This window comes from Megascapheus bottae, chromosome 8 (genome assembly GCF_031878675.1).
Source record: "Megascapheus bottae isolate mThoBot1 chromosome 8, mThoBot2.hap1, whole genome shotgun sequence".
NCBI classification, from domain to species: Eukaryota; Metazoa; Chordata; class Mammalia; order Rodentia; family Geomyidae; genus Megascapheus; species Megascapheus bottae.
Window position 1 is genome coordinate 6,785,925 of NC_143516.1, and position 13,705 is coordinate 6,799,629.

At 43.8% G+C, this 13,705-nt stretch overlaps 1 protein-coding gene across 8 annotated transcripts in view; it reads right to left on the reverse strand.

The window, feature by feature from the left end:
- Nucleotides 1-13,705, reverse strand: part of Arid1b (AT-rich interaction domain 1B) — a 323,358-nt gene that overhangs the window by 27,125 nt on the left and 282,528 nt on the right. For 6 of the 8 annotated variants that reach the window (XM_090337918.1, XM_090337915.1, XM_090337920.1 and 3 more), the window contains 3 exons: nt 8,482-8,627; nt 1,974-2,083; nt 1,065-1,223 (listed from right to left, as the gene is read on the reverse strand). In XM_090337918.1, the coding sequence (XP_090194044.1) occupies nt 1,065-1,223; nt 1,974-2,083; nt 8,482-8,627 (415 nt within the window). The remainder of the gene's footprint in view (nt 1-1,064; nt 1,224-1,973; nt 2,084-8,481; nt 8,628-13,705) is intronic. The other 2 variants (XM_090337916.1, XM_090337917.1) reach the window with 2 other exon arrangements.

The following is a 13,705-nucleotide window of genomic DNA, read 5'->3' on the forward strand; positions in this document are numbered from 1 at the left end:
TTTTACGAAAGGAAAATGCTGGTTATTCCAGAGCTTCATGAGAGTGCCACAAACACTTACTACAAAGAGTAAGACTTCAACCCGTCAGGCTCTCTCTGTTTAACCTGGGAATGGATAATTAACAGCAGCCTACTTTTGGGTTGTGACTAGATTGCCAGATCCAGCACAGCCAGGTTCTTTTTCTCTCCAACACCATTTTTCTGAGCTGTGCTCTTCAATACGTTGGCTTACAGAAATTAGTGTGTTAATTAAGCCTTCTTGGCAACTAATTGCATGTTAAGTTTTTTTCCCCCTAAGATCTTTTAATTCCCTACATGAATGTAAAATAAAGGTTACTATAGTACATTACTCTTTTATAGCACAAATAATTTTTTAGAAGGAAACTAAAGGCCCAAGTCTATAGTTAGAGAACATTAAGGCTAGAAGAATTCTCTAACAAGTATATCACCATTGCTGTTATTATTTATGTATCATATGAAACCCAATACTCATTTCAAGATCACCAGCACTCTCGGGCAGAACGCCATTTTTCTGTCTTGACTAACTCCATTGAGGGCATACATTTTAAAATTCACAGGTAGAGGCATTTCTGGAACCTTGTTGTTCATTTTAGATGTTCAATTTGAAACCAAAGCAGGGCTGATGTTATGCTAAACCATATCCAGATCATAACATTTCCTTGTTTATTTCAGGTAGGCAATTTTGAGTAAGGTATTTTAGATGGAACAGCCCACGGCAAGCTTGAATCGGGGCCACACGTGTCATGTAGTCCACGGCTGGCCCCGCATGGTTCCTGTGTGAGGGCATGGACAACAGGAGCTGCCATCTTTGTGTGGAGGCTCGGTCAGTACAGAACAGCTGGCATTACTAGAACCCACCTCGACCATGCATGCAAACATTACTTGCTTTGTTACTACTGCAATTATTTGTGAAGAAAACCTTTCATGGATTAATAATGAAGAAAAAAAATCTTATACAGCAAATCAATAAGCAAGCATTAAAGTATAATTAATTATCCAAAAACCCCCAAAAACCAGAAGAGACAAACAACCAGAGCCACTTACAGGGCTTGATGGAGTCTTTGGCCAGCCCGGGCTGCTAATGCTATCGCTCTCATCTCCATGAAAGGAGGAGATGCTAGCAGAGCTGGGGGACATTGGGGAAGGGACTGGCAGGTTGCCTGGGGTTGGGGGCTGAGAAATACCCTGAGAGCTGTAGCTATCCTGTGGTAGAGGAATAAAAAAAAAATGACAAAGGTAGGGCAAACTTCATTTTAAATAACAAAAAATACATCCAGTTTAACAGACTAATTATATATATATACATTTAGTATATATATATATATATACATATAGACATATACAAACACACACACACAACCACACACATATAAAGGTATTAAAACAACATTCTCAATTAGTATGATTGGTTAAGTTTGCTGGATGCTGGATAGGCCACGAAGCACCATGCTTATGTCAAGCTTACATGGAATGCTAAGCATGGGTTACCCCTTATGAAAGAGAGGAAAAAAAAGAAAAAAAAAACCCAAAACAACAAAACAAGCTGTTCACCTTATTTATCAAATAAGGCAGGAAAGCAAAATATTAAGTACGTTGTGGCTGAGGTGGCCAAATCAGGAAGCTATAAACTGAAGGGCGGAGAAAATGGCGACAAGTGGCAAAACCAGGCACAATTCCTTACTTCTCCCCACCCCCGAGGCAGCGTCTCTCTCAAGTGGGTTTTGTCCCCCCCCCTCCCCCAGCCATGAGTTAATGCCTTAAGAACTAGTAACTTTCAGATCCACACCATGGAGGGGGTGGGGAAAGAAAGAAGGCTAAGGAGACTCCTGCTGCACACAGTGAGGCATGCGGAGGAAAAGAAACCAGGAACACAGCAGCCAGTACCAGGCACCAGGGAAGCTGAGGGCACGACAGCATCAGCCAGCAGTGCCACCACATGCGGGGGAGAAGTACCTTCGACTTGCTCTCGGGCTGTGGAGTGCCTTCGTCTTTGCCGTCCGCTTTGAGTGTCATGGGCAGCTTGGATTCATTGGGAGACATCATATCTGCAAGACCCATAGATGCTAATCGAAAACAGGAGAAAGAGTGAGGATTATACATGGGAGCTGCCAGACTGCGCTGCTGCCCACACTCGCTACTCTGGGAAGCACGGGCGCCTGAGTGTCCCTTGAAGGAGGAAAAGAGAATGGCGACGTGGACAGTATGATACATGAAATCTGAACAGTAGTGCAGCAGTCTTGGCATTCCTCTGCTAATAATAACAATGGCAGTTAAGGAGTAGTGTCATGTTAATGATAACAGCACAAACAATGCATGGTCACCGTGTTCACTTGAGAACCAAACCTCTGAACATCTGCATGTTGGTGACAGTAGAAATAAGGCAAGGACCCAAACAAGGCCCTGAACTAGCCTCGAGTATGAGAGGCGAATGCCAGGTGTCTGTGGCCTAAGGGGTTTAGTTTTATTTCCTCAGCTCATAAATACTCCACAGTGTACACACACACACACACACACACACACACACACACACACACACTCTCACTCACTCACTTTACTTCCTTCAAAAAATCTGTATCTGCTGCACAAGCTCGATCTGTGATAAAGGTAGATAATCATGGAGATGACTCCAAAAACTACGAGGGAGGATTGGGAAACCTCTGGTTACCGAGCTGGAGGCCAGCAGCTGCAGGAAGTGGTGGTCACCGCCCCTCCAGAGCAACTCCAAGCCAGCTCAGACACCCACAGCCATTGCAGGGCCAGACCATGCTGCCACCCTGAAGCTCAGAGCTGCAGTCGGCTTCCAGGCATGAGCAGACCAAGGTCTTGCAGGGGACACATTGATTTCAGATGCTAACAGACACTTTCAGGTTTAAAAAAATCCAGACACACCAGTTCCAATTTCTTTGTAATGGAGGAAGAAGGCTTCAGCAGGGGGTCTGTGTGGCTGTCCAAGGGATAATAGCGGCATTTTCCCAGAAAAACCACTGGCACAGCCCTCTGCTGGAAGGGCTGTGAAGGAGACAGCAAATGTATGAAGAACAGAGGAGTCTGGGAGGCCAGGGAGACGGCGAGAAGGATGAGCCTTATAAAGGAGTGAAAACCTGAGAACACGCTGGTCAAGATTACATAAACCTGGGTCTCCTGAGCAAGATGCATTTCAGACCAACCAAAGGCAAGTGCTGTCTCAACCAGGCGGGATACATGGGCTCAATAAGCCAGGGGAAAAAAGTGGGCGGGGGGGGGAGAGAAAGAAAAACAGCTTTGAAAAAGGCTCTGCAGATTGCCCACTACAAAATGATTATTGCACATGTTCATGTATTACTACGTTTTAGAAAATAATTAGTTTTAATTACAGCAGTGCAGTGAGCAGGCTCTGGTGAATATGCTGGCACACTCAGTGGTGTTAATTTGCTAATATCGTTGCCATCACTGCAGGTTGAGTCCATAGGTCCTGCCAAAAAAGCCCACCCTGCCACGTGCCCACGAGTTTACAGCACCATGTTCAATAACGCGCTCTTGAAATCCTGGGTTTTCCACTGTGTACTGGCTGGGTTTGCAAAGCCCATTTGCAGCCCAGGCAGCCCTTAAAGTCATCACAACACACACAAATCATAATTGGGATGTTTTTCTTTCTCCCCCCCTCCCCAAATTACTTTCAATACTTAGACTTTAAGAACTGGAACAAAAAGCTTTTTCAAGTGATGCAGCTGCAGAGAAAAATCTATTGGGATCAGCTAAAAATGCTGTTATTTTTGTGAACGTGTGAAACCTCAAAATCGCAGCTGAGAGATATTTTACCAAGAAGACTGCCTTGTGCAAAGCAGTGGATTGCTTCATGCAGCTTTCTCTCTGGGGCCTAACAAGATAGAAATTAGTAAACCTGTACATTTAAACTCACCCTTTCTATGAGAACAAAAGGACAGGCTTGCAGGCCACATATACTTGCGCTAACCCAGGGCCAGTGCACGGCAATGACAACCTGTGCAGCTCAGAGAAACTGGCATGGGCAGGGCACATGGTTTCTCCAATTCAACAGCTTATCATTTTGTCAGTACTTATATGTCTGAATATTATTTTGAAAAGAGAAATATTAATATCATTATTCACTAAGTGTGCTAATATACATAAAGGTAATTTTTAAACATAAAGAATTAGGCCAATATGAATCATGATGATTTACACTGATTTGTAAGTCAGATTTTATGGATGTACATATAAATGTTGGTTTAAAACTCCCCAATTCTCTTCATTCTCTCTTATATATTTTTAAATGGGGCATTTGGAAAATATAAATATAAAAACTGTTAAAATGCATTGCTCTATTATTTTAAGTGGAAAAGAAGGGTAGAATTTAAAGTAATAGTTTTACTAAGTACTTCTGCCTGACAATGTGAATTTTACTTTGCTAAGTAGATCTTAAAAGTGGGCTTTTTTTTGACTGTGGCTATTACCATTCTTTATGTTGAAACACTGCTTTTTGACTTCTTACCAGATCCCCTCTATGAATTTCTGCAGAGCCATATGCCTCCCCAGGCAAGGATACTTCAGGGCACCAGTTTTTCTTCCTTTCTCAGAAAAGGAGACCACTACTATTCTAAGGGTGCATGAGACAAAGAAACTGTTCTTTCTTCCCCAGACACCCGGAAGCCAGAATGTGAAGAGAGGCTGCTGGCTGCAGAAAGTGTGTCCTCAGTGCTGCACACATCTCAGGCACTAGCCTTTGGCTCTACCACTGAAATTTAAGAGCCTGAGTAATTCTTTTTTTTTTTTTTTTGCTAGTCCTAGGAGCTGAACTCAGAGCCTGAGAACTGTTCCTGGGCTTTCTCAAGCACAGAGCTCTACTACTTGAGCCACAACACTACTTCTGGCCTTTTGTCTATGTATGTGGTACTGTGGAGTCGAATCTTGGTCTTCCTGCATGCTTAGGCAAGCACGCTTACCACTAGGCCAAACTTCCGGCCACATCCGAGTAATTTCTCAAAGCAAGTATAGAGAAGGACCTAAGGTACCACTATGTCCTGCATCTGATGCATTCTAAGATCATAAGGAACATATAACCCGAGCAGACCAAACCAAACATTCACTTTGCTTTCCTGCAGCTCCTTCCACTTGGTCTGCCTACAAAGGTGAAGAATCAGTCTCCAAAGATGGCAAAATAGGATCAGAAACACACAATCTTTTTGTCTTCATGGTAATATGCTATGTTCTGCAAAATATGCCTTGTTTTTAAAATCGCAAAGGGGTTAGCTATGTATTCTATACAGCTATAGATGTTTGTGATTTTTATGTAGCAAAAATATCACGCACATGGTTAAATAGCACACACAAGAGACATGCTGTATGCTGGGGAGAGAAACCCTGAAACTTGCCTACTTGAGCCCTTGCTTGGAGAGGGCCCTGGCCCCCTGCCATGAGTGGTCCTTAGAACCATGGGGCTCTCAGACAGAGCTAGCCATCCTCAGTCAGGCACCAATGACTTGGGCAGTCTCCTGAAGGCACTCCTCATCCCAAGTTTAAGAGGCTTAGTTGTCATAATTTGTTGAGTCCTTTGTATTTTTCCTTGGGGGTAGGTGGCAAAAATCATTAACTTAGTAAACAAACAATTGCTAAAATACTACTTAGATAACCACCAGCATGGAGGTGCTAAGGACCCCAGACTTCCTATATGAAAACAGCTATGCCCCAGGACCACAGGTATGCAGGTGCTAGATTCACATTTTAGTAAAAAAAAAATGTTTGTTTTTTTTTAACTTTCATAATAGCAAATTCTCTGCTCAGCAGCTAATGCTGCACAAAGCTGGCAGTGCTTCTGCCAGGTGACATGGTCAACTCTCCAGTGTCAGTCTGGAGTGAGAATGGTCTGAGAGTGTTAGGAAAGCAGACTCTAACAGCAGCCTTGGGATTGGCTTTAACAGTTTCAGGATGAAATAGAGGCTCTGAAAGTGAGAAGTGTGGCTGGCCTTTTCTCTGTAAAGCACTACTGGAGCACTTTGGGCACTCTGCATTTGGGGTTGAGCAAAGGCTTGCTACTGGGGTTTGGCCAGGGTTCCAGGTTAAGAGGAAGTATAGCTGTGGCTCTGTCAACTACTGGACAGGGTGGTGGAAATGCCCTGTTTTGTAGTCTGGCCTTTGGGGAGACATATTCAGAATTAGACAGAACATACAGCTTTTAGGAGTTCAGATATTCTCTTCAAGATGGTTTATATGTAGACAGACAAGGCTAATGAATATTATAAATAGAACATAAATAAGAGTAACCCAATTAACAACATAGATACTGCATTAGGATGAATTTAACAAGCTTACAATTTCTGTTTCACCCACAACCTATAAATTCTAGCCTTTTACTCCATATAGTTAAAAACAGAACCAATAGCCTCCTTCAGAAAGAAAACTCCCCACTGCTTACCATACAACTTCCCTGGCACTTTCTGTAAGAAATTGCTGTCACATTTATATTTAACTTGGACTCCATTTAAACAATTATTTGCTTGCTGAAGCTTGTAACAATTTATCACTACACAGGATAATTTTTTTTGGGGGGGGGGATATGGACACTGTCTACAACATAATCCTTTAGGCTTAGCAAAGAAGATGCTGGAATGCCAGTTATACTGGCTGCTCAGACTCAGAAAATTCCACTGCTGGCTCTGGCCAGCATTCGGTGTTACCTTCACTTCCTCTGAAAGTGCATTCTGTGGAGAAATGCTGGACTCCCTCCTGCACAGGCTTATCTCCATGGGCCCAAACCAAGTAGGTGGATACGATGGTGGGCCATTCACAGTGTATCTCTAGGCTAGTGCAGTGTTCAGCCTCAAACCACCCAAGCTACACAGGGATGTCCTGCATCACTCCTGTACCCCCGTGTCCCTTCCCCAGAACCAACAGTTACAGCAGACACACAAGTCTCTGTCAGTAGATAGACACCCAATACTCCTCAAATGTGCTCATGTACTTTCTACCCAGTAATCTGACTTAATGAAACTGAAATAACTACCACCTAAGTGTATACAGCAAAATGCAATAAACATTTAAGTTATTAAAAACTGAATACTTCAAAATGAATGATGCAGTCTTCCTTGGTATAAAAAGCAAATGGTTGAGTTATCTGAATAATAATAATGATGATAATAATAATAAAGATATCCTCTGAGTCCCTGTTAAACTGGAGATGGCTCAGAAATACATATGTCTTCTTAGGCAGAGCAGTGTACCATCTGTTTGTTGTTGGTAATTTGCGGCTCTGGGGGCCAAAGGAGAAGGGAAAAAAAGGAGTGCTGCTAATAGGTGGAAGTTTATTCCGTATTCTCAATGCCCTGAAGTAATTTCATTTTAGAAGGCCAGACGAAACATACATGGTGACAGCTAGTGCGAGGCAGCGCTGGCCGGGAGAGAGGGCGTCTAGCTGACAGCCTGTTGGAGCTATGCACTTTTTTACTTTTTCTTTTTTGGTACAAGAGATTGAACCCAAGGCCTCATGCTTGCTAGGCAAGTGCTTTACCACGGTGCTACATCCCAGCCTGGAGCTATCTACTTTTATCTCTCTAGAAGTACAGTCTAGCTGCTGAACACGAGGAAAAGCTATTTTAGTTACTTAAAGCTTCCATTTTGGCTAACAGCTTCTATGCTTTCCTCTTGCACAAAGCACGAGAGAGGAGTCTCTGGGGAGCCTGGCTGCATGCACACAGGAGGGGCATCCTCTCTGGTGCTGCCTGACAGCAGAGGCCTTGCCTGGGCAGAGTGGCTGATGGTGGTGCATGTGGACTGAAGGAGCCCGGGGCCCTTGTGGTACAGTGCGCTCTTGAAGTGTCACAAGGCCCCAGGGGACACAGATGTGGAGCCAGACGTGGTGGTCACCAGAGGTCGGAGTCCTGCTAAGACAGTCTCCCCTGTCCAGTGGAAACACATACAAGTTTCTAGTTCCACAAGCTATCTCCTCACTGCTGTTTGGGAGTAAAGCACCACGATGACCCATGGACAGCAGATTCTCCACAGACACCAGCCATGATACTTAGGAACTAGCCACTGCTACACATGTTTAGTGGTGTTTCCCTCAAACCTCAACCCCCCTGTCCCACCCTTCAACTGCTTCCTCTGAAATGTGTCTTCTAAATCTAGTTGCTCTCTATTATAGTCAAAAGGGCAGTTCTTGTTTTGAGACCTTCCGATTGTGCTAACAATTCTCAAAGAGACTTTAGTGTGGCTATCTCATAAACAGTCTCCAATGATGCTGGCAATACACGCACATACTATAAGACACAGAATACCTAAGAAAATTTACATAAAGTACAAAGCAATCCTCAAGTTGCAAATAGATTGAGGAGGTTTCCCAGAATGGAAAAGTAGTACGAGTGCCATTTTCACGAGGGGATCCTCCTTCACCAGCTGGCTGTCCAGGTATTCACTGTGCAAGCCTAGGAGGAGAAGGAAAGACAGGCTCCAGAGCAGAGCTACCAGTTACCTGTGGAGCTGTTCACCATGCTGGGAGCCATGCTATAGGGGGGCGCTTGTGTGTTCATCAGGCCAGAGCTGTTGTTCATAGACTGGTTGTAGGGAGAGCTGGAAGCCATAAGTCCACTCTGGTTCATGCCAGGAAAACTGCCTTGCCTACAGAAAGAGAGAGCACAGGCATACATATATTGACATGTACCTCAGTAGAACTTGGCCCTAGCAAGTATCTTTAATAATGAACTTCTGGAAGGAGGCTTATTTTTCATAAATGTTACAAATAGATTTATTTCCTAGAGAGAAAGGCTGAGATTTACTACTAGGCAATTGCCCAATTCACTACTGAAAAATTCCCAATGTCCTAAGTTACAGAAATAAGGTAGATATTCATAATTATGCCAAGTGTTCTAAGTTCATATTCACAGAATATAAGGAAGAAGAAACTTGACATGAAAACAGGAATTACAAAAGCAAGCAAAATCAGTGCCTCTGGTTTATCATGATATGGTTATTAACACTGCTTAGTATCCACACATCAAAAGCAGAGCAATGGAAAACAAATGGGAAGCACGGAAATGTTATTAAAACTATTTCTTTGCAGTAAATTTTCTGACAAAATGAGTACAAAGCATTGTAAAATACCCCTCAGTCCTGTTACAACTGCTTGTAATTGGCTTCTATTGAAAAGCAGACCATTTCCCCAATACTTTAAGAATCCCAGTTCAGAGATAGTCCATCATTCAAGGCTCCCCTCACCCTTCGGACTGCCACCATCATTTCTTGGGGACTTAAGTTTGGTCACTTTTATTCTGGGAGATCATTTTACTTAACTCTTGCAAAGAGGGAGAGAGTATTCTCGGATCTGGAGGGGAGCAATGTCATACAATGTCATTTCTTCTATTTGGTGAGGAGAAGTTTTGCACTGGCAAAGCTGTCTACTTCTCCCACAGAAAATTCTAGTGCATCAAAGAAATAACTATAAAACGTAATAAAACTATCACTTGGTGGTTCTTAATATGCAGTAGTCAACATTTATTAAGAATTTCAAGGGCTAACACAAATCACTAAAAAAAATATGGTTCTTTCTGTAGGTCTATTCCCAGTGTACTTAACTTTCTGGCCTATAGAAAATTCAAATGTTGACTATTTGCAAAACAGAAGTACCAACATTTAAGTGCTGTTTTTCTTCTACATATTATACACACCATTTGGTGACAGCCTTACTGACACTTGAGGACAGCATGGAAGGTATACTCCGAAAGCTGGAAGATGGCTCTGGGAGACGGCCTATCACCCTGGCCTCTGAGTGAACCCACGCCCACGGCAGGTTTGCAGGGATGTTTTGAGACTGCCACCCATACCACCGTGCCCACGGCAGCTCATGCAGACAGAGCCTGAGCGCCACCCACAGTCCTATCATCCTGCTCTCATCCTAGCAACATGGACAGCATGGGAACCTCAGGTGTTCAGGAATTTACCATTCACATCACAGCTTCCTGAGCAGGTCCTGCTGGGAATATTCTCTATGTGTTAGCAGGGAAAAGCACCAGGAAGTCCTCCTATCTTCTGGAGACTGCTGCCAGGTGAGGGACTGCTTCAGCTGCAGTCAACCCTGACCCCCCTCCTCTTCGATGAGCCAAAGCAAATGGCATGAAGCAGCCTATCAAATGATGCCTGGATGATACTTCAGAACTAAGCTTTTCTCAAGAACTTCTTCCGGCTTCCAGAATTCAGACATTAGGGCAGTGGATATAGGGAGGAGATGACAGTGGATGTGACTCAAATAGCTCCCTGGGCCCCTTCTTTTCAGAAGGGTGACCTCTGTATGTTACAGGAATTCTGGCGTCCAAAGGGGAAGCAGAAGGGGGTGGATTCTTCCTGGAAGTATGGGTGTGTGTGGCCTCCTGTCTATGTTGGAGCGCTGCTGATTGGTCCCTTGTTGCTGAAGCGGGAATCTCCTTCCCTATCGCTCTGGAACGCTGTCAGGACCACATTGGTAGCTGGCCAGGTAGGATGGGTATCTTGCTAACAGAGAGCTTGCCATGCACTGTGGAATTTGGGGGAGGGAGTGCTGCAGGATGGCTGGCGCTGACTTGTGACTTTCCATCTTGCTAATAATAGGATTTCTGTGACGCACAGTGACAAGATTCTCACTGGGATGGACTGGAGACAGTTCCTAGGACCATGTCACTCAATCTCGAGTTAAGGGCCAAGTTCCTAGAGAAGTGAGTCCTTTTCCCAGGAAGCAGTCCTGACCATGCACCACTGAACACTGTTTTGAGTACAGAAACCTGTGCAACACTCCATGTGGAATTAGGAAGGTGAAGAAGCCATTATTTTCTTTTTCCCCAAAGGAAATATAAGTAGCAAAAAGAAACCTGGCAAAAATTTAACTTGAGAGGGACATTTTCAATGCAAACTCTTTCAAAATATAAGCACTTGGAAAAGCAAATGATCCACCAGACTCCTGGTCTGATGAGTACAGCTGGCATTTCAGTGCATCTCTAGACAGGAATGGCTCTGATGGGCACTGGTAGTTTGATCCACACTTTCATTGCTCTGTGCTGATACTGGGGTCTGACCTCAGGGATTTGTGCTCTCACTCTTGACTGGTCTGGTCACAGTCTAGTCGTGACTAGACCACCCGAGCCCTACCTTCCTGATACTGTTTACATTAATTACATGTTGTTGCTATGGTAGCAGCTGCCAGAGTGCACTGAGAAGAAGGAAGATGGCCAGTGCCACCTAAGCCAGGCCTGTCCCACCTAAGCCAGGCCTGTCCCATGGTACAGTCCCTCTAGCTTTTCAATGGTTATTTGGTTTGTTACATAAGCATGCTAACCACAGAAGACCTTGATTTCATGTCTCCCTCCCCACGTATCTCCACAACCTGTCCTTTATAAAAAGCGACCCCAGCACCAGAAACCAGTAATAGAAGGTGTGGAACCCAGCTTCTTTTTTATTTGAACTTCATCATCTGTAGAATCAGTTGTGCTTAAATGCTTCAAGACACTGAGTCAGTTCCAGCACTGAGATGCTCTTTTGTGGTCGGTCTATCTTACCTGCCAGCATACGCTTCTGGCTTGCTCTCAGGTCTTATTTGGCCAAAGTAGGAGAAACAACTGAGATGATATTGGATGTTGAAGAATTAACGGGATGGTGAATTTCCATTAACTGCTATTTCTGTCCTTAACTTATTCAAACAATGTGAATGGCATAGCAATTCCAAGGTTAACGTTCACTGCTTCCTGGAACTTGATCGATATGTTCTGTTTTAAGCTGATGATATGGTGGTGTTAGAAAAAAAGAGAAGATGATGAAGTAACCAGATGAAACTGGAGGTGTGTGGGAATATGTCTCTTGCCTAGGAAATATTATTTTGAAGGCTCTAGGATAGCCATTTCCTTTCTACACTGAAATGAAAGTGGACTTAACACAGAAACCTCCATATCTTTCAGAAATAGAATGGAATGTTTCTAGTCATATCTCCTGGTACAACTCACAGTGTTGAGTGACTTCCAGAATGACAACTTTGGAGAGAACAAAGAGAAAGCAAGGGCTGTGGCCAGATTGGAGACCCTTGGCTGTGGGACTGGGGCATATTCTTTGCAGGTGCAGATGCCAAGTTCATGGGTACCCAGCCCTTTGCAACACCAAGCTATTAGCAGTGGCCTGTGGCTCAGACGCATAAGGCTATAGCAGGTGAGGCACCCCATAGATACTTATAGGTTTTCCTGCTAATGTCATGGCTTCGGGGAAAAAATGGAAGTAAACCCCAATGCTACAGTGACTATAGTGCAGGCTGAGGATAGAAAGAGGAATGCAAGCTATCCACTCCAGCTTGCTTTCAGTGGTTGAAAACAGTAACATGGACTTCTGTCAATCTGTCAATATCTGATGTTTGAGTGAACCTCGGTATCTGGTGCTTTAAGGAATACAAAGCCTTACTGTTTTAGAAATTAAAGGTATTGTTTCTTTTTTTTTCAGCGACAGTCCAAAATGTGAGTGTATTTTGAAAATGACCGGAGTTCTGACAAGAAATGTCCTGTGCACAGGGAGCACATGAATGGGGACTTTCCACAGAGGGAGCCCTCTTTCCTCATAGTGAGCCTTGCACCTATCATGCCTACTGCAGACCTGCCTACTAAATTAACTCTGGAATAAACACAGGAGCAATGCACGCTTCATAGGGTAGAGGATGAAAGTTATAAAGCAAGCAAATATTGCTTACTGTTGAAAGAGAGTAGGCCAAAACTGAACACGGCATGGTTATCTCTTATCTAAGAGTGGAATGGGAAGCAATTCCAGCAGCATTTATTCCTACATATGTTACTGTTTCTTTGGCAAAGCTCTAACCGTGTCCACAATATTACAAAGGAATCTCTACTTAAAATATGTCATAAACATCTTATTTCAGACATCTATCTAGCATCACTGATGAAATAGATTTCCAACAGAATGACATGGTAACTCTTCTAAGCATAATACAGAGAAATCCAGTTCAGCTTATTTTACATCTAGTATCTGAAGTGCGCATGCACCCCAAATAACACACCCAAAGCTGAGAAGCAAGCTGTGGTGAAGAGAGGGTCTGGTGTGGCCAATCCATCAGTGAGCCACAGCAGATGCCCTGGCATCGCTGGGAGCAAACCCATGTCATGATTTCCACAAGCCTGTGGCTTTGGCTACAATCAATCCTGTGAGGGCAAAGTGGCATTTTGTTATTAAAAACAAAACAATCCGAAGCTTCTTAAGAACTGAAGGTTCCCGTACAGAACCCCATGCTATTTAAACACCACAACAGAAAAACCAAATACTCTACCCTTTTGTTCAAGAGACATCCTAGAACTATAGTCAATCAGAAATCACTTCTAGGCATCGTGATGACCACTTGGCCAAGTAAGAGTGAGGAGGAACACAACAATGGCCCAGAAAACAACACATGACAAACAACAAGGGCAGCCAACCATGCTGTGGCAGGGGGGCCAGGGGACTAATCCACATGAGCTCTAGCTCAGGGGCAAGAAGCTCCTGGAAGAAGGCATGGACTTTCACCCACTCAGACGGCTAGGCAAGGAGGAAGGACAGCGGGCTAGCATGCTACTCTAGAGATGCCTCTTGTGAAGCTCCCAGTTCTGTCTTTATCCTAAGACCAGCTGGAACCAGTGAGAGGTTTTCAAGGGGTATCTCGCTGGAAGATGTGTGTTTTAAAGACAATAGTGACTGCATAAGTCAAG